The sequence below is a fragment of the Scomber japonicus genome, chromosome 21 (genome assembly GCF_027409825.1).
Source record: "Scomber japonicus isolate fScoJap1 chromosome 21, fScoJap1.pri, whole genome shotgun sequence".
Taxonomy (NCBI): Eukaryota; Metazoa; Chordata; class Actinopteri; order Scombriformes; family Scombridae; genus Scomber; species Scomber japonicus.
Genome location: NC_070598.1, coordinates 28171252 through 28198955, shown reverse-complemented (window position 1 = coordinate 28198955; position 27704 = coordinate 28171252). Strand labels below are relative to the sequence as shown.

Sequence of the window (27704 nt, the reverse complement as noted above, 5' to 3'; positions counted from 1 at the left end):
ATGTGTGTATAGTTGGTACAGATGATGATCACATGTAGAGAGGATGCTTACACACAGATAATAGCTTTTATAAATGCAGCCAGGAAGCTTGTGTTTCCTATCAGGAACACCACTAACACCATCTTCTTCAGTTTTGAAATCTGAAAGAAATTGTACAGAAGTACAAATAATGAGAGGATGAGATGAAGGAAAAAAAACAAAAAAAAACAATGAATAATGAAAGTGACAATGAAGTGAAGTGTGGCTTCTACTCTCACCTCTCCGTGCTGCTGCCTCTGTAACTGAGCTGACAAAATGTTCTCTTTGTCTTCACTGTTGCTTTTTCCTGTGGATACATATACAATATTTAATCCAATATATTTAGTTGTAGAGATTAAGAACAATCCCAATAAAGCAGCTTCAGGAACAGTGCAGAGCATAGAACCTGAGCATCAATGCACCACAGTCTTCCTTCCTACTGCTGTCTGTTGGAAGAGTTCATTTTAGGTCTGTCATTAAAAGATTCACATGGAGGGTTGACATTTCCAAGCTGTTTAGTATTCATATTCACACCCACCCACATAAATACATCCACCTCTGACACAGCAACACCATATTCATTTTTGGCTTTAGTCGCAATGCTTTGGAACAGAACAATTGATTTTCTGGCTGCAGGCAGTGGCAGCACTCAGCGCTAATTGGAACAAACATTTAATACCAACTGTTTACTCCTGAACTAATCCATACATAACAGGGGAGAATATTAAACATATATACTGGTGATTACATTGGTTTATTCCACAGACACTATTAGCACTGCACACTTCTCCTCATGTGTTAAAGCCCAGTCTGACCAACATTTAATGAATTTATCAATCAATTACATTTCAGATTGATAGATAGATAGATAGATAGATAGATAGATAGATAGATAGATAGATAGATAGATAGATAGATAGATAGATAGATAGATAGATAGATAGATAGAGCTGGGTAATAAATAATAAATCGATATTATATCAATATTGTGATATGAGACTAGATACTGTATCGTCTCAGAATGTGGATATTTGTTGTTTTTTCCTGGTGTTCTAGCTGTTCTATTATTTGTCATATTCTGCCCTCTCTAGGTTTAACTGACTGGCTAGGTTGATATATATATATATATATATATATATATATATATATATATATATATATATATATATATATATATATATATATATATATATATACATATATATACATATATATAATATTGACAATATATGGCATAAGTGTGTTTTAAAGGCTGCATTACAGTAACATGATTTCATTTGCTGAACTTACCAGATTGTTCTAGCTATTCTATTATTTGCCTTTTACCCACTTTGTCATTATATTCTCATTACTGATGATGATTTATCAAAAATCTCATTGTGGAAATATTTTCTGAAAGCACCAACAGTCATCTCTACAATATTGTTGTGATATTGAGGTATTTAGTTAAAGATATTGTGATATTTGATGTTATCCATATGTGCCCAGCCTGGATGGATAAATACAGCTTGTTTACAGATTCCAGGAAGTATACATAGTGGAGGTGGTGTAGTAGGATGCTATGGTAGGATAGAATGTGTACCATGGCAGTAGTGCAAACAGTGACAGTGCTATTACTGTGATACCTTTACTCCTGAGTGTGTAGGTATGGGTTAGTAGCAGCAGGTCTGCCAGCACTATCCACAGCAGCCATCCAGTCAGCACTACAGGAGACCAGGGGCTGGGTAACAGCAGAGCCTGTTGACCAGTACCCAGGAACACACACACCACTGAGAGAGAGAGAGAGAGAGAGAGAGAGAGAGAGAGAGAGAGAGAGAGAGAGAGAGAGAGAGAGAGAGAGAGAGAGAGAGAGAGAGAGAGAGAGAGAGAGAGAGAGAGAGAGAGAGAGAGAGAGAGAGAGAGAGAGAGAGAGACAGAGCGAGGGTACACATTATACTGCAGTGTCATACAGAAATGTCCAATTTTAACCATCAAATACATATTATCCTGCCATACAAATAAGTATAAGTATTAAGGAGTGTGCCAGAGACCTCTACTATTGTATCTATAAGGCACAATGTTGTTTGTCTTTGTTATCATGGACACACACACACACACACACACACACACAGTGTGTGTGTGTGTGTGTGTGTGTGTGTGTGTGCACTGCTGCCACAAGTATATGGTAAGTATAATACTGATAATAGTCCACAACTAATGCAATATTTTAAAACTAGAGCTGTTTTATGGGCTGAGAGAAGCAGAAGCAGGCAGACTAGTGTGATCAGACCTGACTAACACGACATGTCTCTGTCAACATATCGAATGAAAAGCTCAAACATCAACACATCCTTATCCTTTGAAGGATTTATGTTTTAGTTGATTTCCTTGGTCTTCACCCTTCGTATCGCCAGAGTAGATTTTTTTGCTACTTATATTTTTTGTCTGAACAGTGTTTGGTTGTGATTACCGTACACTGCTATAAAACTTGAAAATTAGTGGAACACATATAATAATATTAATAATTATATAATAATATATAATATTTATAATTTCATGCTGCAATGTACTTTGTTTTTATTATGGGGGGGGGGGGTTAATTGTATGTTTTAATGTTTCTGTTTTATGTAAAGCACATTGAGTTGCCATTGTGTATGAAATGCGCTATATAAATAAAACTACCTTGCCTTACACATACCTCAGTGGCTATAAATCTGATTTAAATGTTATTATGTATAATTAATCCTTACATAATGCTGAAACAGACATTTCTATATAACAGATGGTGGCAACAAGTCTTCATGTCATCACTCAATGTCTGTAGAAAATACACTTTGTAATCAGTCTCCTCACCAGCCAGTATCTGGGTCACAGTGCCTATTCCAAAGTGTGTCCAGTTGAAGATGATCCTCCTGCAGATGCACAGAGACAGGACCTGACATGAGTGCAGCTGCTGCAGATGAATTTAAAAATCCTAACAGTGCCTCTCACAGGACTGAATAAGCATAAAATCCACTTATTTGAGACAGTGAAGAGGAAGTCATGGAGTTATTAAAATGTGACTTGAGGTCTTACCGGGGGGACCCTGGGGCCGGTCGGAGCATTGCCATAATTGGCTGGAGGACAGAGAGAGCAATGACAGTGCAGCCTATGTAAGGATGAGAGCCTGCATGCTGCAAGAACACACAGAGGAAGACGAGCAGCAGTGAGATCATTACAGCTGTTTTATCTGTGACAAGAAAATACCAACAAAAGCTTCATCTGCTGCTGCCTCTACTACATTTACTACAAGCACTAAGTCTACTTTAAGAATAATAATAATATAAACATGGTGACATTGTGGCAATGATCTCATGCTGGTCTATAAACAGGAGTCGGACATACTGGTTTATAGCTCAATACATTGACTTCTTTACACTGTCTGTTGCACTCAGTAACAAGTCCATTAGTTCATACTGAAGATGTAAATATTCCAAAACATCATTATCATTATCAAACATTAATAGTTCTTTTGTAGAGGATTCATTTCAGTGTCGGATGAATCTACATTTGATGCTCTGGGAAGTATTTACGGCTGCAGAACAGTGTGTGTGTTCATGATAATGTACTACTAAACTGTAGCACAAAGGAGAAGGATATATAACGCTTTGATACACACACACACACACACACACACACACACACACACACACACACACACACACACACACACACACACACAGTTGGTGTGTGTCTGCATTAAGGGTTCAAACAGAGATTCAGTAACAGTTAATTGGCTTAAAAAGAAAAACAAACTGGTGCAGGAAGGAAACTACAACAATGAATGTTTGGAATGAGGCACAGAAATATATCATTTACCATATATGTAGTAATGCTTAGTAATAGGGAAAGGAAATTATTACCAATGCATTAAATCAATAAATGGAAAATTCAGTCTTTTTTTTAATATCACACCAACATCAGAATTGAAACATTTTACATGGAAACATTTACTGAGTAATATTAACGTGATTTCTGTGTAGCTATTTTATATTCACCCAGAACTTTGGCTTAAAGAAAGAGAAGATGCAGTGTTTAATGCACACTGTGATTCATGACAGATGTGTGGAGGTAAGCAAAACCCAGAAAAAGATGGAGAGACATGGGTGTTCATGTAAGAGAGAGAGAGAGAGAGAGAGAGAGAGAGAGAGAGAGAGAGAGAGAGAGAGAAGAGAGAGAGAGAGAGAGAGAGATTCACTACAGAGTTTATCCTGAGAAGTTTAAACAGATCCTGTGTGAAAGTTTTCCTGTGCTTGCATCTCACAGAACCTTTAAAGACTTCAACTATTGCATAATCGTAATTAAAATTAATAACAATCATAATTTTAATCAACCTCTCTAATGTGGCTAACAAGGAGGAGCATTTATTTTGTATTATACATACTCTCATATGAGTTATATCACTGGATGAATAATTTCAGATTTGAGTCATTCAAACAAAATTATTCATTATCCCTTCCTAAAATCATAAAACCATTTCTGCACAAATTCTTACAGAATTATATAGCTTCAATAAAGAGCTGGAACACATTTAAAAGACCCTAATTGAAAATGCAAAGATATATTTTAGTATACGACTTTTTAGCAGTCAAATCTTTAATGCTCAATATTTAAAAACTAGTGTCTGAGAGAAATACATAATACGTACAATTCAAACTTCTGTTAACCTTTTGTGCAGCTGCCTTAATAACTTTCTTGACAGTCTCGATGCTGCACTTCTCTTAGTTTGTCCAACGGCAGTCCAGTACTTTTGAAGGATGCATCATCCATCCATACCTAACACATTCTCATCACCTTTATGATGAAGTAGCTCAGGCTGTGGACAAACCTGCAGATTGTTTCTGTTGTGTCAGTCTCTGAGGTGAGTCACAGTGAACAAACTCTTGATGGATTCAACACTCTGTCACACACACAGCAGAACAGCATGTGACTAACACGGTTGAGTCATTCACCCACATACTCACGGTACAGCTTGAGGAACACACACAGACTGCTACACTACAGTGTTAGCAGTGATAGCTGCATGTCAATTCACAGCAGAGGAAGCTGAATTACCTAGGAAAGCTCAAGCCTCAAGACTGAATATATAAATCCCCCTCACACTCACACCCTAGAGTCAGAATTTAGCCTTTTAGCCACACATGTGGTGGAAAGTAATTAAACACATTAACTCAACTACTGTATTTAAGTACAGTTTGAGGTACTTTACTGTAGTACATTGTGAGGTACTTGTACTTTACTGTAGTACAGTTTGAGGTACTTGTACTTTACTGTAGTGCAGTTTGAGGTACTTGTACTTTACTGTAGTATTTCCATGTGATGCTACTTTCTACTCCACTACATTTATTTAACAGCTTTAGTTACTTTTCAGATGCAGATTTGACACAATGGAAAATATAACAAGCTTTTAAAATACAACACATTGTTAAAGATGAAACCAGTCAGCAGTGTGTAGTCGGCTCACATTTCAGATGTCTATGAGTTGTTAACAGCTCCACCAAATACTGATGTTTCCCTCTAAACTTCTCACATGCTTTCATTTCAATAAATGTTCAAATGATCCAATATTTCAGCAAAAATCAAAAATTAGAGAAAAAGTCCAAAAACTGAAAACACATTTGTGTATCAGAACTTTTTTCTTCTTTCCTCTCCCATTAATCATCTCAGCAGCCCTCACATTTATCTGCTGACCCTTTGGAGGGGCCACACCCCTAGGTTGGGAACCACTGGACTAAACTAGCTAACTGTATATAAAGTAGAGCCTAGTGCTTTTTATATATATTTCACCGTTCATGTATAATTATAACTCACAAACAGCAGAGTGAAGAGATGTGACACTGTAACATTAACCTGTTACACATGTCCAGGGGAAAATTTCAACAGTGGAAAAACAGACATTGAAACTTGAACTTTTGTACATGTAACAACTGTAATTGTTCAGTTAGAGACAAAATGAACTGAGTCCTGAACATAAACGTTTTGGTATGAATACATGTTCACACATTAGCTTCCACTGAGCTGACAATCTGTGAAAGTAGCTATCTGGTTAGCTGGCTAGCTATTGAGGCTAACGGCTAATGAGTATGAGTACCTGTTGTCAGTGAGAGATGGGGACGTTGTTTATTTACTTTCCAGCATTGTGTCTCACCAGCTAGGTCACAACGTTGCCTGAAATCAACAGTGAACAGATTCAGTCCACCACCAGTCTGCTGAGCTGCAGAAAGCTGCTCTGATGCTAACCTTTCAGTCTCTGATGCTAACATTACTGATTGTACTGACACACTACAGCTGCTACATAGCTACATGTGAAAAGCATCAGTGACAAGTTGTCAGTGACTGACTTAATGTGATATTAATTATACTGAAAAGGGGAAATAACGGGGTCATTGTTTAACTTCTCAGTACATATTCCACAAACTTGTTGGTAACATACTGTGGAGACCGTTGGACTTTGAACTACCGTTAGCTCTAATGCTAACTCCGCCCCTCATGCTAAAGGACAGTATTGTGAACAATGCAGTCAAAGCGCGCTCTGCTGGACAAACTACGCAACGACACCATGTGTCAATATTCACAATTCATTTATTTCTCTGTCCCACTCCACAGAGCCACACTAGCACTTAGTCATTCAGAAATATTGATGACTTCCTCCAAGTGGAAAAATTAAGACCTGTCCAAAAATGCTTTGATTTGTTGCTGCAGGGGTCTTAAAACTCACCAAGTCTATCAAGAGAGTTGACAACTTTATTGGTGGAAAAACCACCTATACCGCATCAGCATGCCAACTCTTTAAAAATGTGGTCACACTATTCAGATGACATTTTCACCTGGCTGAAATCCAATCACAATGTGAGGCAGAACACTTCCACCACAGCATTAGAGCCCTTAAAGCAGAGCTACAAATGTATAGCATGTCCTGAGCTCGTCTACACAAAAGGTCATTTGAGCCTTCAAAATGAAAAGGGTTCATCCACTGAGAAACATGAACATGAAAAGCAAATGTTAGAACAATTTACCTGTTCAATAATGAGATATTCTCTGTGCTAAGCTGAGCTGGAAGTCAGGAAGTCTTTTTTAATGCCAGCAGGAACATCCTACTACTGCAAAGTGTTTCATGTTACACAACTATTTTTTTCTCATAGTTTATTTATATGTAATACATTTACTGCCCAAAGTTGTGACAGACACAGACACACAGACACACAGACACACACACACACACACACACACACACACACACACACACACAGCTCCACCGACACAATAACAAGTCATGATGACACATGATGTGTGTGGGACTGACACAAAGACAGAAAAAAAACATTTAGAGAAGCTAAGAGCCAGCTAGACAGATGGAGGGACAGGTGGAAACACATTGGGGGTGTGTGGGGTGTGTGTGTGTGTGTGTGTGTGTGTGTGGGGGGAGGTGGGTGCAGTACACACACACATATACATCAGACCATTGTCACTTGGCGACATTACATAGACACACACAGACACACACACACACACTGACCTTGCTCCATCCTCTCCTGTACATAAAAGGCAGAGTGAAGGCCACAACAGTTAGGACCACAGCCAAGACCATCATGTTTCGATGGAGCTACAGTTAAATATAGAAGGAGATGGACAGAGAGTAGGAAAACAAAACAATTGTTTATGAAAATTATGTTAATTGTTTCTTTGATAGACACATTCAGAATATATCGCATGTGTGGAAGTCTTTTTAGTGTAACATACACACTAGTCCTCTCACCTGAAACCAGAGCCGGTGTCCTAGCAGAGTCTTTTCAGGCCAGAGGTGTTTGTAGTGGCGAGAAATGAAGACAGCTGTGCTCACTGTCCACATCCATGCTGTCAGCATTAACAGACCTGACAGGACAATGATGCACACAAAAAAAACCCTTAATACTGGTTTGTAGAGTGTATTTTAGTGGTCAACATACACACACACACACACACACACTCACACTCACACTCACACTCACACTCACACTCACACTCACACACACACACTGTCTGAAAGTAAAATGCAATCTGTTTGATCACATACAACATTCCTAGAATTGGTCAAAGGAATTCATTGGAATGTACTCTAATTAGAGAGTTTAGATTTAGATTTAGAAGTAAAGAAGAAACTCCACTTAAAGCCTTTCTTTACCCAGAGGGAGCTGTGTGAAATGATTTCACACAGTGTTGGTAAGGCAGAGGTGTCCAAAATATTCCATAAAGGACCATGTGACTGCAGGTGTTCATTCTAACCAACAGGAGCACAACAGGCTTGACTCATTTAATCAACTGATCTCAGTCGTCAGACAGTTTATTAGTCGAATTGTGTTGTGATTGGTTGGTTGGAATAAAAGCCTGCGGGCATACACCCCTCTATGGAATAGTGCCTGTGGTAAAGAAGACTACAAGTCTGAAAATGAAAAAAAAATCTATGCATGTAGGGTTGGAGAAAGCAGTGAGGTTACCAGATCTCTATAGCTCCTCATCTCTGCTTGAGATGTGACTTCGTGTGACTTCCTGCTTTGCTTGAGTGCAGACGCTTCGCTCTTTGCTCTCCGCTTTACTTTTCTTTTTTCCATTGAAATCCTGTCCTTTTGCTACAAAATTTATGGAAAGCGGGTCCTGGATACTTCTATATCACTGGGAACTTAATTTATGAAAGTATCTCAAGGCTACCATTATTATTTAAACTCTTTTGCTTCGTGAGTGTGGCCTATCAGCAGCACAAGCCTGCACTATAGTGACTGGGATTGAGGAGCTCAGCTAAGCTAAGCTAATTAGCAGCAAGATGCCTCCCTTTTCCACGGATGATTACCACAAACTTCTCCAGAAGATAGCAGTACTGGAGACGAAAATTCTTGAAGTCAACGTGGAGGTAAATGGACAATATGGGAATGAAACCACTCTACAGATGACCCAAATCAGTGGACAGGAGCAGGCTAACAGATAGCTAATTAGCACCACCAAGAAGCAGGAGGCTGGTGGTTACGGCAGTAAATCAACCAGTAGTCCTCCCTGGAACTCTCTTGGTGCAAAGCCAAAGAATAAATCATCGCTTCCCTTAGATATGGGAAGACGGTTAACAGGCAGAACCCAGCACCCGGAGGATCGTGATGAAACTGAGTGGCCTGCACTGCTATCGCACAGGAGGGTCTCTTCAACCCCAGTACCAAGGAGAAAACAGCCGTGGACTGTGGCAAAAACAAAAAGTAAGAGCAAACCGACCCAAGACACAGGGATTCTACTAGAGAACAGATTTGCTCCACTTTTACAAGACCCTGACTCCCCAAAAGAAAGGTCATCTTCCAGCACCAGAGAAAGGTATGTGGCTAAATCAAAAACTAAAAGGCCGCAGAAAGAGCTAACCACTGGGCCTCAGACACTGATAGTGGGTGACGGAGCTGTGAATATGATAAAACACTTTTTCAACAAAAACACCAAAGTACTCTGTTTTACCAACGACATGGTGTCCGATATCTCAGAGAAAATTCTGGAAATCACTGCTGAGCATTCGACAGTGAAATCTCTCGTCATACACACAGGAGCACTTGATGTTATCAAGCAACAATCAGAGGTATTGAAACGGGATTTTAATGATCTGCTGAACAAAGTTCGAGGTCTGAATACTGAGGTGTTTATCAGTGGACCTCTACCGACAGTTCGGCGAGGAGACGAGAGATTCAGCAGGCTGATGATGCTCAACAGATGGCTCAAAGATACATGTGCCACTCAATCAGTGAATTTTATTGACAATTTCAACATTTTTTGGGAACGCAGACACCTCTTTAAGGCAGATGGATTTTGCCTTAACAAGTCAGGAGTACAGCTGTTAAGCTACAACATTTTTGATTTTGTGCGTCAGTCACCAGCAGTCCCTGCCAAGGACAAGACAAGACAAGACAATCCAAAACAACAGATAAGACAGCGTTCTGGAGAAGAATTGTTACCGCCTGAGATAAGGACTGACCATGAAAGTCAGCACACCCAGAGAGAGGATTTAATGTCATCATCCTTGCCCCAACACAAGGAGTCTCCCCCAGCCCCAACAGCCCAACAGGAGGAGTCTCCCCCAGCCCCAACAGCCCAACAGGAGGAGTCTCCCCCAGCCCCAACAACCCAACAGGAGGAGTCTCCCCCAGCCCCAACAACCCGACATGAGGAGTCTCCCCCAGCCCCAACAGCCCAACAGGAGGAGTCTCCCCCAGCCCCAACAACCCAACAGGAGGAGTCTCCCCCAGCCCCGACAACCCAACAGAAGGAGTCTCCCCCAGCCCCGACAACCCGACAAGTGGAGTCTCCCCCAGCCCCAACAACCCGACAAGTGGAGTCTCCCTCAGCCCCAACAACCCGACAAGTGGAGTCTCCCCTAGCCCCACCTGGAGACTCCCAACTTTCACCCACCAGCCTTTCATTCTCTCCACTCAGTCAGGACTCCCCACTTCTGGATTTCACCGACAGGATGAATGACCTTGTCAATGTTGGAATCCAACTCACACCACGCCCAAATCCCATTTTTTCTCCCCTCAACTTCCCCCATCGTCAAGCCCCTCCCATTCCACCATGCTGGAAACAACCATCATCCAAGAGTCACAGAGCCCCCCCACCTCCTTTGACTCAGATCATCTGTGAGTCTGACTGATATGTGCCGGGTCCAGGCTGCAATACTGATACCAATTATGTTCTCCCCCAGGAAAAGTCAGGGCCCTATGGAGTTCAGGTAGTTTTCTCAATCCCTGTGATGACAGGTAACAGAAGAATGGTTAAACTGGTGAGAAATAACAAGAGTTCAATTAAATCTGCTAATTTACTAAGTATAGCATGTCAACCTCAAAATATACCAGTGTCTCCTGTTATCTCCACAAGGTTAGCTCTACTCAATATCAGATCGCTAGCCAACAAATCACTGCTAGTTAATGACGTCATTATGACCTATGATCTAGATTTTTTACTTCTTAGTGAAACATGGCTGACTGAATGTAGCTGTTGTGCTATTCTCAATGAGGCAGCACCAACAAATTTTAGTTTTATGAACAAGTGTCGAACTGGTAAGAAAGGCGGGGGAGTTGCTGCCATCTTTAAATCTGTATTTCAGTGCAAGGAAATTACATTAGGTGATTTTAGCTTTTTTGAACATCTCTGTTTTTTATTAAAAGGTGATCCAAAAGTTCTTTTTTTAATCATTTATAGACCTCCAAGATACTCAGGAAAATTCATTGATGAGTTTGCTGAACTGCTGTCAGTTATCTGCACTGACTACAACTTTTTTATCATAACAGGGGATTTTAACATTCATGTAGACAATAACATGGACAGTAACGCCAAAGAACTCTCTGCTCTACGTGACACTTTTGGCCTCTTGCAACATGTGAAAGGACCCACACACACTCGAGGCCACACTCTGGATCTGGTTATCTCTAAAGGTGTTGATATTTCTTCTGTTGATGTTAAGGACTTGGCTCTTTCTGATCATTTCTGTGTGTTCTTTGACTTACAGATCATTCCAAATGTTCAGTTAACCTCTGTGTCTGTTAGGAGAAGGTACATAAATGAGAATACCAGCGCAAAGTTTATGGAGGCTATAGCTATGTCACCAACTGTGAGTGCAGAGTCAGTTGATGAACTCATAAATTTAACTGGAAAATCTCAAATGTCATGGATGCTGTTGCACCTATTAAAACTAAGACGACCTTGAGCAGAAAGAAAACATCATGGAGGAACACTATGATGATAAAGGCTTTAAAAACAGCATGCAGGAAGGCAGAGCGTAAGTGGAGAAAAACTAAACTTCAAATTCACCTTGACCTCTACAAACAAAGTCTTTGTAATTTTAAATATGAGTTACTCAAAGCTAGACAGCAACACTTTTCTGAAATAATTAATAAGAACATCAACAACACTCGTACTCTGTTTGCTACAGTTGATAAGCTTACAAACCCCCCTAAACAGATAGCTCCAGAACTCCTTTCCACAGAAAAATGCAATGAATTTGCTTTTTTCAGTGAAAAAATCCAGTCCATAAGGTTAAATATCAACACAAATCAACACAACAATAAAATGATGCAACCCCTAAGACCTCCCAGGAATAACTCAACTGCAATGTCAGAATTTAAAACAGTTGACCAAAAAACCATAGAGGAAACAGTGCAGCATCTAAAACCATCAACATGCTGTCTTGACACAATGCCATCAGATTTCTTTAAAACTATTGTGAACTCTGTCCAAACAGATTTGCGACAAGTAATAAATAGCTCACTTAAATCAGGTGTGTTTCCTAAACTCCTAAAAGTAGCTGCCATTAAGCCACTCTTAAAAAAGAGAACGCTGGATGCTTCCATGTTAACCAACTACAGACCTATCTCAAATCTTCCTTTTATAGCCAAGATCGTTGAGAAAGTGGTTTTTAATCAACTCAGTAATTTCTTGAACTCCAGTGGACTTTTTGACAAATTTCAATCAGGTTTCCGACCTAACCACAGTACAGAAACAGCTCTTATTAGAGTGTTAAATGACATAAGGTTGAAAACTGACTCAGGCAAGGTGTCAGTTCTGGTCCTGTTGGATCTCAGTGCTGCGTTTGACACTGTGGATCACAGTATACTGTTGAACAGGTTGGAAATTTGGGCAGGACTCAGCGGAACAGTCCTAGACTGGTTCAGGTCCTACTTGGAAGAGCAGAGTTATTTTGTGACCATTGGAAGTTATGAATCTGATCGAGTGGCTATGACATGTGGAGTTCCTCAGGGGTCAGTTCTTGGACCCCTACTGTTCAGTCTATATATGCTGCCCTTGGGTCAAATTCTGTAGAACTCTAATGTAGACTATCACAGTTATGCAGATGACACACAGATATACCTAGCACTGTCCCCAGATGACTACAGTCCAATACAGTCACTGTGTCACTGTTTAGAGCAAGTAACTAATGATGAACCAAAATTTCCTTCAATTAAATCAGGACAAAACTGAGGTCATTGTTTTTGGCAATAAAGAGAAGAGGATTGCTGTCAGTAAACATCTCGAGTCACTCTCTCTAAAAACTACGGACCAAGTCCGAAACCTTGGCGTGCTGATAGACTCAGATCTGACTTTCAGCAGTCACATCAAATCAATCACCAAAACAGCCTTCTATCAGCTTAAGAACATATCCAGAGTGAAGGGTTTTATGTCTCAAACAGACCAGGAGAAGTTGATTCATGCTTTCATCTCAAGTAGACTCGACTACTGTAACAGTCTTCTGACTGGACTCCCACAAAAAAGCATTAAACAGCTGCAGCTCATTCAGAACGCTGCAGCTCGAGTTTTAACCAGAACAAAGAGATCAGAGCACATTACTCCAGTTCTAAAGTCTTTACATTGGCTCCCAGTCAGCTATAGAATCGATTTTAAAGTTCTGCTACTGGTCTACAAATCACTGAATGGTTTAGGTCCAGAATACATGAATGACATGTTAGTAGAATATAAACCCAGTAGAGCTCTGAGATCTACTGACTCAGGTCAGATAGTTGAGCCCAGAGTTCAAACTAAACATGGTGAAGCAGCTTTTAGCTGTTATGCTGCACACAACTGGAACAAACTACCAGCAGAACTGAAATCAGCCCCAACTGTGAACACTTTTAAATCCAGGTTAAAAACATTTCTCTTCTCCTGTGCTTACGATTGAGCTCTTTTAAAGCACTTTACATTTTAATCTTTCATTTGCACTCTTTGTCCTTTTAATGATTTTAAAGCTAATTATTATTTTATGCTGCAATCATTTTATTTATGTCTTTCTATTTTTCTGTACTTTGTTTTTATTATGGGGGGGTGAGGGGGGTTAATTGTATGTTTTAAGTTTCTCAAATTACATGTTTTTCTGTTTTATGTAAAGCACATTGAATTGCCATTGTGTATGAAATGCGCTATATAAATAAAACTGCCTTGCCTTGCCTTGCCTTGAGGCTAGAAGTTCCAACACTCCAACCTCTGACTGACCCATCAGCTGTCAACTTGTAATAATATAGGAGTGCAATGCTGAATCAGTGATGTGCTTTTTCAAGTTGAAACTAAACGTTATTCCTGATCTGACTATAAAATAGGAAACTCAAAATAAAACCCTACAAGGTCCTGAAATTTCTGACACATTTTGTGCTCATCACAATCTACAGTATGTATGTGGCTCAGGAGGTAGACCGGTCATCCGGTTCGATTCCAGGCTCCTCCAGTCCACATGTCGATGTGTCCTTGGGCAAGACACTTAACCCCAAATTGCTCCCAATGGCTGTGCCAACAGTGTGTGAATGTTCGCCTCCATTTGATGAGCAGGTTGGCACTGTGTGGTAGCTCCTGTCATCGATGTATGAATGTGTGTGAATGAGTGAATGTGACATCTAGTGTAAAAGTGCTTTGAGTGGTCATAAAGACTAGAAAAGCGTTATATAAGTACAGTCCATTTACCATGTATAGAACTTTGATTATGTGATAAGAAGTGCTCAAACATGTTCCACTTGCTTAATAAGGCAATGACATATGATCAAAAGCTTTAAAGTGATTCTTGAGTTTAGAATACTTTATCACATTTTAAATAATTTAGTGTCCTCCTTACCTTTCTTGAAAGTGTGCATTTTCATTGCCTGAAAACATTTAGATCTCCAGGGGATACTGTCTTTTTAAAGATTATATTCTGCCTTATATTTGACAGAGGAAAGTGCAGAGAGACAGGGAACATGGAGTACAACAGTCCACTGATCCTTTTTGCATTCATACACAATAAATATAAAACTTTAACAGGCAGAACATTACACTAGTAGAACATTTTGACACATACACTGCTGGTCAAAAGTTTTAGAACAGTTTTTTTTAGTCCAATGGATAGCTTGAAATGGTACAAAGCTAAGTGGTGAACTGCCATAGTTTTTAAAAAAAAGGTAACGTTACCCAAAACTGAAAATTATACAAAAACACTTGTATGAATGTAGGTCTTTCCTTCAGAGAAATTGCAAAGAAAGTCAAGGTGTCAGTGAGTACAGTTTCACTCAGAAACTGGGGGAAACTCTGAAAGGAAGAGGTCTGGCAGACCCAAAGCCACAACAGAGTCAGAAGACAAGTCTCTGAGAGTCAACAGCTTGCGTGATAGGCTGCTCACAGGACAACAGCCTCAAGCACAGCTTCATAGTGGTCGTAGTAAGCAAGTCTCAATTTCATCTGTTAAGAGAAGACTTGGAGTTGCAGGTTTGACAGATCGAGTTGCAGCAAGAAAGCCATTGCAAAGACGTCAGAATAAGAAGAAGAGGCTTGCCTGGGCCATGAAACACCACCAATGGACTACTGAAGACTGGAAGAAGCTGTTATGGACTGATGAATCAAAATTTAAAATATTCTGTTCAATATTCTGTTCATCACGGAGGAGTTTTGTATGCCATCGAGTAGAAAGGATGGTTCCTCAGTGTTAAACATGGAGGAGGAAGCATGATGTTTTTCTGGATCCAGGGTCGGCTACCAGCATTCTGCAGTGATGCCATGCAGTACCCTCTGGTATGCACGTAGTTGGTCAGGGGTTCATCCTATAGCGAGATAATGACTCAAAACATAAGTCCAAGCTATGACACAACTACCTTAGGAAAAAACACCAAGATGGTAAGCTTGAAAACATGTCTTCAACAAAAAACTGGAAAAATTGGGGTGTTCTAAAACTTTTGACCGGTAGTGTACATATTGCATGTGGATGTAATGAACATGGCCATCTAGCCTTTAGTTATTAGACTAGTAAAGCTTTAGATTATTCAATCAATCAATCAATATTTATTTGTATAGCGCCAAATCACAACAAAGTTATCTCAAGGCACTTCACACATAGAGCAGGTTCTAAACCGAACTCTTCAGGTTTTAACTTTAAAGAGACCCAACATTCCCACATGAGCAGCACTTGGCGACGGTGACAAGAAAAAACTCCCTTTTAACAGGAAGAAACCTCAGAACCGGACTCTAAGTGGGAGAACATCTGCCTCGACCGGTTGGAGTAGAGGATACATTGTTACAGAGGATCAACATTGTTAATATACAGTGTCAATGTTGAACCCATTACCCACCATGGAGCTTGATCAGTAGAGGGGAACGGGATCCACTGAGATCCTCTGCAGGTCCACTGATCAATTTCTGATGGGTGGAGATGAGAGGCTGCTGATCATGTTTGTAGATAAGACCTGTGGAGGAAAAAAGTTTTGTAAACATCGACTCTAAAAGAGATTCAGGTTCAATTCAGTTTGAGGCATTTGTTTTCAGAAGTCAGTTGAAAACATAGAGGAAACAGTGCATGCTATTCACAGCATTGTGACTCATGGCAGCATTCACACTGCAGGGCTGACTAATCTGATTGAAATACTCATCATGAACTCAGAATGAACAAGCAAAACCACCTCAGCCTTACTCAAAGTGTCTCCATGAATACATGAACACCTGACTGACTGATCATCACAGCTGCTACTCAAGTTTAGAAACTCCAGTAAATATCTGCATACACAAAGTGTCAATATAAAATACATTACAGCAGAATACTATAGAATCATTGGAATTAAAACAAAGTGCTTTCAGATGGTTTGTGTTTAACACTGTGTCATAACAGCAAGTGAGCGTCCACCTATCACGTCGCACTGTGTACATCAGACACTTCCTATCCACGCTGAATCTGTTAAATATGAACTTCTGTTTCATCATGTAAAAAAACCATGGACCTATCAGCTTGTTATCTTACCTTTGTACTTTTTAAACACATTAAATTGTGATATTTAAAGTCCGTGTAAAGTAACAATAAATAGGCTTTCTGAGTTTGACATACCACAGAAAAGTGTGTTGCCACCCTGCCAAATTTGAATGATTAAAAAATCACCAAATATATGAAATTAGGCTTAAGGTTAAGTATATAACCCCGGTTCTCTGATTAGCATGAGTGAGTGTCTCACTATGGAAACACCTCCTGCGTGACCTCATCAGAAGTACAAATAACACTACGCCAGCCCCAATTGGCTGGGATCAGTGACATCTATGTCAGGAGGGGATGGGACCCTCCTCCTATATATTAGGCTGACATAGCGGCAGTCGCCATTCAAAACAAGCTCACCTCTTCCTCGCTTCCATAGCAAGGAGGGTGGTCTGGCGGGACACTCACTCATGCTAATCAGAGAACTGGGGTTATATACATAACCTTAAGTTCTCTTTCATAGCATTCGTTTCGTGTCTCACTATGGGAAAATACTGACTCCCGGATTGCCAGACATGCCTGTAACTAAGAAAACTGTCCCCAGCGGCACTTCACTGGGAAGGAGCCACGCTCCAGGAAGAGCCAGCACTGAGGACCGAATGTGAGAGAGAGTGGGGAGTTGGAGCTGTGACATCCAACCTATAAAACCTAGCAAACGTGTGGGGCGAGGCCCAGCGCGCGGCCACGCACACCTCTTGAATAGAAACTCCTTTAAAAAGAGCCCACGAAGTCGCTAGACCTCTAGTGGAATGCGCACGTAGGCCAGCTGGAGGCTGGAGACCCTTGCTAGTGTATGCCAGGGCAATAGCCCCTACAATCCAATGGGAAAGACGCTGTTTGGAGACAGGCTTTCCCACATGTGGTTTCACCCATGACACAAACAACTGGTCACTTCGTCTGAAACTCTGGGTCCTGTCCAAGTAAATGCGCAGTGCACGAACCGGACATAGAGTATGCAACCGCTGATGCTCCTCAGAGGAGCAAGGCGGGGGATAGAAAGCAGCCAGTTCCCCAGGGGAGCATGACCCCAACACTTTTGGAATAAAAGCTGGGTTAGGCTGCATACTGACCTTAGTATTCCCTGAGGAAAAATGCATACATGCCTGATGCACAGAAAACGCATGAATCTCACCTATGTGCTTAGCTGAGGCCAAAGCGAGCAACAAGGCCGTCTTCAAGGACAACATTTTCAGCTCCACTTGCTCCAGGGGTTCGAAGGGTGGACAGGAAAGAGCATCCAGCACCGTGGGAAGATCCCACGGTGGAGCCAGTGGCCTAGATGTAGGCAATTTACGTCGTGCCCCCTTCATAAATTGGCAGACTAAAGGGTGTTGACCCACCGTCTTCCCTTCAAAACCAACATGGCACGCTGAAACAGCTGCCAAGTACACCTTGACAGTCGAAAAAGCCTTACCCTTCTCAATAAGGTCCTGTAAGAATGACAGAATCACAGTTACAGAACGCTGAAAAGGGATAGCTTGTAACTCCAAGCACCAGCTCTCAATAGTAATAGTAACCCCTTGAGTCAGAAAACCTGGGCTCTTCCACTGTTGCAGTGCCAGCAAGCAGTCCGTGGAAACCCTCACCCGGCGGTGACCGTCGCGGTGGGGGTCCAGACCCAGAGACGCCACCCAGCGCTGAATGCCCCTCATATATAAACGTCCGAGTCGTATGGCCACCACAGAGGAGGCCATCAGACCCAGCAGCCTCTGGCATTGTTTGAGGGTAACCATGTTGCCTCTGCGAAACAGTGTTAGAGTTGCCTGCATAGTCTCCACTCTGTCCTGGGAAATAACTGCCTTTGCATGGAGAGGATCCAGGCTGAGCCCTATGAAAGTAATGCGTTGCGCAGGAGTCATAATGCTCTTTTCCACATTTACCTGAGAACCCAGGTTCGCCAGGTGTCGAGTGAGAGCATCTGTGTGACGCGCCACATCCTGGCGGGAGGAAGCTGCTACTAGCCAGTCGTCTATGTATGTGGCCACACTCTTGGGCTCAGTGACAGGCCAAATGGTAGAACCATAAACTCGTAGGCTATCCCCTGGAACGCAAACCACAGATATTTCCGGTGTGGGGGATATATGGGAATGTGAAAGTAAGTGTCCCTCAGGTCGATTGACGTGATCCAGTCGCCTGCACGCACGAAACAGCTCAGTGGTGATCTCCCTCCAGCCAGCTGCTGCCTTATCTAGGTTTTTGTAGTGAAATGAGCAGATATAGAGATAACTCCTCATTTCAGCTAAATAAATGAGCTGCTCCTCATCCATGACACACTTTCAACAGGAGCAACAGGAAGTAAAGAGAAACAAGCTGTCTAAAAAAGTTCAGCTCAAAATGGTGTGCTGCATCGCTCGCACTGTATACCATCATCATCATCATTACAACAGAAAACAATGCAATCAAACAGATTCTGTCTGAAACCTGACTTTTACTGGCCAGTATAGACTGATTTCCAAAAATACTGGATCCTATATTTCAAATAATGCAATTCATTAGTGTCTTCTGCACAACCCCCCCTGTCTGGTGAACACCCACATCTTCATGCAACTAGTTTGTTAGGATTTCCGTGATGATAATAATAATAATAATAATAATAATAACAACAAGTTTAATTTAAATACCACCATTCACAAACCCAAGGACGCTTTACAGAGAAGAAGAGAAAAAAAAGTGATAGATTTGTAGTCTCTCCATAACCCTGATGACATCACTTTGACAAACAGTACATCATCAGGGATACTTTAATCAGACTAGACAGTTCCAAAAGTTCCTCAGGAGTGACAGAATACATTATACAACCCTTTCACTGGGTGAGTAGTCCTGTGTGTGGCTAGTAAATTAGGGTTACACTTTATGTGTAGATATGTGGAGTGTTCCTTTAAAAAAAAAATCAATTGTATGCTGTGTCATGCATTGTGTGCAACTAGCGCATTAATGCTATGAGTCAACATTCAAATAAATGCAGTAGATAGCTCAACAATTAAATATTTAAGTATAGCCATATGTACATACGAGTTCTATTTTTCTGGCCACTCCATAGTGTCAAATTGGCTATGGATACAAATGATTGGCCAATCATATTTTCAAATTCAAATATCAGTCTTGTCTTACCCTGGTGAGATCTACCATGTGCCAGAAACAGGAAGTAGCTCTGGTTTAAATTAAACCTGTTCCCCAACTGAGGAAGGAGGGTTTTTCTATGGAAACTGCACTGGATGACTCCATCAGCCAGTCTCCAGGCTCGGCCTCTCAGAGCATCCTGCAAACACAAAGGGCAAAACTGATGGCTGACAGTCTGTTAAAGCATCAGACATGTGTTGAGAATAAGTGTGTGAAGCGTACCTCTGTTGTCAGCTCAGGGTATGTTCGTCCAGAGATATACGCAGCACTGATGGTGATTCTGCTTCCATCCTTCACACACACATAGAGGTCATCATTCCCCTATAAATGAGTAGAGACATGGAGGAAATTGAGTTGCATACTCTAATGCATTTATACGACAGCTGAAGTTAGTTTTCATATCCAAATTTCACATACAAATAACATAATGATAAGATTATGAACTTGTAGTTCCCAAACTTAATTCTTTGTCTATTTGTCATGTGTATGTGTTCCACTAAAGACAAATAAATAGCATGTTTGAGGCCTGGAGAGGTAAAATCTCTCAGATCTATTTCCTGACCCTTCAAAGCAGTTGAAACTGTCTCTACTTAGAGCAGCTACAGCAATTAAATGCTGCTTATGCATTGTCAGTCACAGCCCAAAAGAAGCACTTCAATTTTTCAAGTATTTTTACAGTATGGTATTTATAGGTTAACTTAAGTAAAGGAATTGAGTACTTTTTCCATCGCTGCCAGTAACAGTGTTTTTTGTCCTTATTTTGCGAAAGAAGAATACAAACATAAAGTCAAGCCTCCTGAAACTGGTTTTAATACTGCATTGAAATGCATAAAAACTAAACGCACCAGGAAGGAAGATGTTCAGTAGTAATGGAGATCATAGGTTGCTTGAAATAAATACGCAGCTAGAAAATAAATAAATAAATAATAAAAACAGTGACATGAGAGCTAGCCTGTGATATGTCTTTTACTGTCCTTCAATTTGAGACAGCTGACACCATCTAACATTTCTGGGTCTTTGAACTTCTTAGTGGTGTCAAAAGTGAAACAGTGTTCTTTGAAACCCACCATCCATTTGTCCAGTGACAGAGCGAAGGACACGTAACCTTCTGCAGGCCCACTCAGTTCAAACATCACACTCCTCTCTTCTTCATCGGTGGTAAATGACAGGAAGAAACAGCGGGGATGGGACTCTGGGTCACAGCCCAGCGGCTCCCTGAGGCAAGACTTAGTGTCGCCACAACCCTTTGAACTAAACTGAGGAGGAAGAAGACAACATATGCTGGGGCTGAAGAGTACAAGTTTGAAAATGAAAGAACCTGTGTATGTGGAGTTAGAGAGAGGTCTGGAGTTAGCAGACCTATAACACAATCATTACACACCAGGATCTAGAGTGAATTGAGTTGCATTGAAATTAATGTAGGTACGAGGATTTGACAAGAAAAAAATGCACAGAATAAGAATGATTTTTTTTTTTTTTAAGTTGTGAGTCCCACAGCATTATAAGAGTTCAAAAACACTGTGGAGTATTATTTTACTTCACAGATTTAGTGGCTCAGGATGTAGAGTAGGTCATCCGCTAATCAGAAAACCAGTGGTTCAATCCCCGGCTCCTCCAGTCTGCATGTCCTTGTGTCCTTGGGCAAGATACTTAACCCCAAATTGCTCCTGATGGCTGAATGTTAGTTCTCCCTGATAAGCAGGTTGGCACACTGCATGGCAGCCGCTGCCATCACTGTGTGAATAGGTGAATATTACTTGCTGTGTAAAAGTGCTTTGAGTGGTGGAAGGACTAGAAAAGTGCTATGTAAGTACAATCCATTTAACATTTTAAAAGCTTTCCATCAGTCAACCAGTGGGAAAGTTTTGTGCAATTTGTTGGCAGAGCTTCATATGTGGTGTTATTCTCCAATAAAACTGCACAATAGATATGGATGTAGTTAGATGTTGGTCCAGTGGATCAGTTCTGAATATTACAGGAATTAAAAGTACTTAAAGTCAGTGTAAAGTAAGAATAAATATGTGTTCTGAGTTTGACATATCACAGAAAACTACTGCTACTACTGCTAACTGTAGACTGCAGTAGTAGTAGTAGTGTGTGCTGAATGTATTTATACCTCTACAGCAGCAGGGGCGGGTTTATGCTAATCACTGCGTTATGTACCGCCCACTAAATCCTGAACACAGAAGTCTTGAAACACAGTTTGTGAAGCCTAGCTCCACAATTCAAATCTAAATGGTTGAAATGCTTTTTACACCTTTTTTAGAAATACATTTATGACCTATTTAATGTGTTTAGAAGGAAATGTATGAATTCACTTTACACAGTTTTTAAACAGCCACAGTGAACTCTTAGATGAAGAGCTGCAGGAGCTAACAGCAGCTGCTGATACAGTTTATCTATCTGGTCACTCAGTGTAAAGTTCAGAGGAGAAGGTCACTGTAGGTTTTTAATTTCTTTGAACAAAACATGCTGGACATGACACCTTTCACAATCATTACTGTGTACATTTTCTGTGACAGTGTCAGACACTGACCGATGTGGAAAGAGTAGCAGGGCTGGTGGTTTCAGCAGTGGTTGGAACAGCAGTCGCTCCTCTCAGAGACACCACAGGACCTGCAATCCTCACCCAGTACACCTTTTTCTCATGCACTACAGTCACACTGGAACAACACACAAAACACAAACCATTAGAAACTGAAATATGAAATGGGGAAAAATATCCTTTGGTACATTCACACTCATCATTCCGGAGCAGAATGCATGAGCTTGGTCTGAGTAGAATGTTATGTTCCTTTAACACTAGCACCGTTTTAGTTTTTATAATGTTAATAACTCTGTTTCAATTAAAACTACAAGTCTGTCAGTCTGAATATGTTTTTGCTGTTTTCTGAAGCCCATAAGGTGCTAAAATAAAACACAAACAATTTCTGAGCATTTATACCTCTGACCCTGACTACAGGCCGTGTTATACAGAACAGTATGCTTTATTATTGCCTATAGTAAGCTTTTCATTTCACAGGGGCTTTTTTTGTCGCGCTCTATGAATCGCTCGTCTGTTATATTTTCCATCTGTTAGTTTCCATTTGATATTGCATTATATATGTGGGACTATCTGTGGAGAGATGCTTTTGGTCTGTGTCAAGCTTTCCAACAGTACGAACACTGGCAGCTACTGACCTGAGAGAGCCTCACCATCTCCACCTGCAGGTTGATTATAGTAAAGCAGCCAAACTACACAACAACAAATATGTGTACACCCATCTCTCAAAATGATAACTGTACTGCTGGTATATTGACAATAAAGTTCATTCATTCATTCTTATTGTCATCATTATTATAATTATTATTATGTTTCCACGTGCCATAGGCAGATTGCAGAAGCATCAAAAAAAAATACTCTGGTTCCTTCAGTGTATTTTTTCTTCTTTTTTCTTGCAATGTGCTTATCAAAATAGACTACATAATATAGCCTGACATAAATTACAAGTTGTATATCAATTTGGGCTTGTTGTATTTTAACATTGTGAATCTAATTGGTGCATAATCAAAATGTGTAAAAATATGTAGCACCTATACAAAACACAATATAACATTTACATTTTGTGCATTTTGGGCCACTTGGAAAAGTCATCAAATTTCAGAATAAAAGACATTTGGGGAGCTTTTACAGCTGTCCAATTTGATCTAAACAGTATGTAAGGATTAAAAGAAAATGGATGTATCCTGTAACCTTATTAACATATGTTTACTTGATGTTACTATATGGAGATTTTTTGTATGTGATCATAGAAAGAAAATATATAATTATTTAAAAATGTTGTTACACAGTCACAACTTTCGAACAATCTCAGTGAAAACTGCTGCTCTCAGCTAATTCATTCTGGGAAAGCAGTGTGTATTGTTGTTGACCACACTGTGTCATGTCTTATCATTACAGTAGTACCACGTGACTCGGTGCCGTAACTAAGGAAGCAGTTCAGGCATTGTACTCACAGAAACTGCACTTTTTCTGGAGGGTTTTTAGGAGACTCCCACACTGCCTTAACTTGAGTCTTTTTGGAGCTTCTTCGGTGGCTCACCCCAGATCCCTTCAAATGATTCACAGCAGTACAAACACAAAGAACACAACAACATTCATCCATACTGAGGTGGCATGTTGAGGCTGGCAGTGCGTCATACATAGATACAGAAAGTCATAATTAAGTGGGAATCAGAGGTTAACAGCACATTACACTAAAAATTACACTAAAAGTGGGTCTTCCCTGCCCATGCCTGCCCACTGGAATCCGTCATCTGGGCCTGTAGACATCCGGATGACGGATTCCAGTCCCGGACCATCTGGCTCCATTGTTGATTTTCATTGTGCTTCTCTCCTCTATCCTTCCTTTCTCTCCTCTCAACCCCAACCGGTCGAGGCAGATGTCCGCCCACTTCTGAGTCTGGTTCTGCCTGAGGGTTCTTCCTGTTAAAAGGGAGTTTTTTCTCTCCACTGTTGCTCATGTGGGAATGTTGGGTCTCTTTAAAGTTAAAACCTGAAGAGTTCGGTTTAGAACCTGCTCTATGTGTAAAGTGACTTGAGATAACTTTGTTGTGATTTGGCGCTATACAAATAAAGATTGATTGATTGATTGATGGCTGACTCATTAACTCTAATACATGCATTCATTCATCCAGACTTGTTTACTATGTTCTGTTTTCAGGTCTGCCATGTGCTAGATGGTTTAAAATGATGCAGCTAGAATCTCAACTTAAAACATTTGTCCATATCACACCAATTCCAGCCTCCCATCATTGGCTTCTTATTGATGTTAGATCAGACAATTGTATTTTCCTGTTACATGATGTATCTCTGCAATTTGTCTTCTGTTCCTTACACACATCCATTGCTCTTTCTGAGTTTGTTTTTCCTAACCTAAACCTTATCCAATTTGTTTTCCTTATTTGAATTGAAGTTGTAAGGACAGAGGATGTTTGTACAGACTTTAAAACCCACTGAGGAAAATTTGTGATTTGTGATATTAGACTATATAAATAACACTGAATGACTTAACTTGACAAAGGACTGAGTGAAAGATTTATGCACCAGTTAGTGCACCACTGTCTGTCAGTGCAGTAGGTCTGCATTTGACTTTATCTGATCGATATGGCTGGCAGACAAAGTGCAATACATAGCTAAGTATTGCTCAATATCACAGTCTTTGTATTGGAGCCACTGAAAGCTAACATATATTAGTATTGTTTATACTGAAGAGAGGACAAGTATATACAGTAGAGTTTCATCCTGAGTTGTAAGGTTGGAAATGAATCAGAATCACAGAGGCACAAAAACTGTTCATCAAAGTTGTGTTGAAAGAAGCAGAGACTGCAGGATACAGTAGCATCAATATGAAATTAAATAACAACAACAAAACAATCAAAATCATGTTGAACATAAATCATTTGTGAAGAAAACAAGACATCAGAATAGATCTCACAAACTGTTGTTATGTTCTCTATTACGTATTGTTATTATGTATATGTGGTGACTGATTGTATGACTGGTACCATAATGGTTGATATGATAAATGCAGCATAAGATTAATCTGTGCAGCAGTACTTCCATCAGTACAACTAAAGGATCATGCTGCATTTACCACTTTCTCTCCTCTAAAAGTGATTTCATTAACCAATTATTTCCAATTGTCCATTTTTTAACTACTGTCTTTTACCATCAATTAAATTCAACACTTGTTGCACAGATGTTTCACTATAATGGGAATATTGGGTCTCTTTAAATTAAATTAAAGAGTACTGCTCTATGTGTAAAGTGCCTTGAGATAACTTTTGTTGTGATTTGGCGCTATATAAATAAAGATTGATTGATTTGAAGGGTGGGGCTTCGAGATTTTACAGTACTATGAGACAATCTCTCTCACCAAAACTCAATGGCCTCAAACAAGCCTGGGAGGAGGATTTAGAAAGAGAAATAACTGATGAGAGATTCAGAGAAATTGTGGGTTCCTGGTATAAAATATCTATAGGATTATTCATAAGAGCTACTGTAAGACTCAAACTACGGGAATCTAATTTGTGTTGGAGATGTGACAGTGACAAAAGTACTGATTGACATTAATATAATACAGGTAAGGCTCTTTCTCTTGCTCTTTTGGTGCTTTATTTCCTTCCTGGGACAGCCTGGATGGAATTTTCTTTGTGATGAACTTGTGAATGAGATGTTATGTGAATAACAAGGTTTTGTAAGGAACATGTGATATGCTTTGGGAGTTGTAATGATGTTGTATGTTGTATTTTTGATGATGATACTGCTTACCCTGTGACTTCTTTTTCTTTTATTTATTTACTTATTCATTCATTTATTTGTTTTTGTTTTTTCTTGTTTTTTTACTTACTTTTATGGGTAGGGTCTGTTTCAAATATGTCTTTTTTCTTTTTTGTCTTTGTATGGTACATTTCTTATCCTACTGTATGTGATATTATTGTTTGTACTAAAAAAATAAAAAAGAGAATTACAAAAAAAAGATTGATTGATTGATATAAGCTTTTCATTGGCTCAGAGGGCATGAACCCAGCCCTTTACCAGGAGGAACTGAAACATCTGGAGCAATATGGAGTTTTCAATGATGGACAGGTTTAAAAGTCAGGTTCACAATTTCTGTTTGGTCTAAATAACAGTTAGATTGGCCAAATTAACAATGAAAGAGTGTACCTTAGTGTGGCCACATTGTAGCAGCTGGGACTCATGCAGGTCAGTCAGGATGAAGAGCCCCACTGCTGGAGAGTCAAGTTTCCCAGCATCCCGAGCTTCCATCAGGAACCCCTTGAAGAACGCGTGTTTAGAGGAGGCCACTTGTAAGGATACTGTTGATGAGGAATGAGAGGAAGACAGATGACGGCTAACAGAGGAGAAGACGTGTCACCACAGTGGAGTGTAAACCTGGAGTTTAGCATCGTACCTATGATCTTGTCTCCAGGACTGAATGTCAATCTATCCACAGTGATGCTGTATGGAGGAGGGTCAGGGCTGGGATCATGACCATGTTGAGGGACCATGTCTCCACAGGCAATGCTCACTTTCCCATTACTGAACCCTGTGACTGGGTCTACACACCCAGTTAGCACCACCAGCAGAAAGAATGAACACCACATTGCTAAAGCAAAAGGAGAGAAACAACAAACATATTTATTAGAGCGTCTTTAAATGTATTCTCTACTCCGCTGAGACAGTCCTCACCAACACACAAAAAAACAAAAACTTAAAATCACGTGTTGCCATTTTCCTAAGAACCAACCTCTTTGTGAATAATGACTATTGTCTAAAATCATGTTAATACACCACAAAACCTCTTAGAGATGATGTCAGGATGGATGGATGTCAAGCATGTCTTACTTTACAGCATCCTGGAAGCAATAATGATAATGATGATAACAAACCTTATGAAAACTTGTACTCTTTGCACACCACCTACCACCTACCAACAGTCAACTTTGACTTGAACTTAACCAACCCTGAGGTGGCAGATCAGAAAACATTCATACATGTAATTTTGGAATGCAGAGGACTTAAATCCTTTTTAATTATGGACATTGTTGAGTTTCATCAACAGATGGAATAAATTGAGCTTGAAGATTCATCCTCAACCTTTAAAACAGAAGTTTGACAGAACAGAGTAAAAACCTACAGTGACCTTGGTAGTTCTCCCACCTGTTGATTCAATTCAACACAGTTCATAATTAAAAAGGAATTAATAAGTCCTCAAAACAATAATAATCCACATAGAGAAACAGCATTGTTAAAGTCATAGCTTGA

General features: G+C 40.1%; 1 protein-coding gene across 1 annotated transcript; it reads right to left on the bottom strand.

Moving 5' to 3' along the window:
• Nucleotides 1–47: 47 nt before the first annotated feature.
• On the bottom strand, nt 48–27043 carry LOC128382390 (putative ferric-chelate reductase 1). The gene is made up of 15 exons (XM_053342381.1): nt 26851–27043; nt 26604–26755; nt 23891–23985; nt 22431–22557; nt 20962–21150; nt 20117–20215; nt 19886–20033; nt 16107–16220; nt 7793–7908; nt 7553–7639; nt 3073–3170; nt 2851–2909; nt 1644–1787; nt 258–325; nt 48–140 (listed from the first exon to the last, which is right to left on the bottom strand). The coding sequence occupies exons 1-15, from the start codon at nt 27041–27043 to the stop codon at nt 48–50; spliced, it is 1782 nt and encodes a 593-aa protein (XP_053198356.1).
• Nucleotides 27044–27704: the final 661 nt, after the last annotated feature.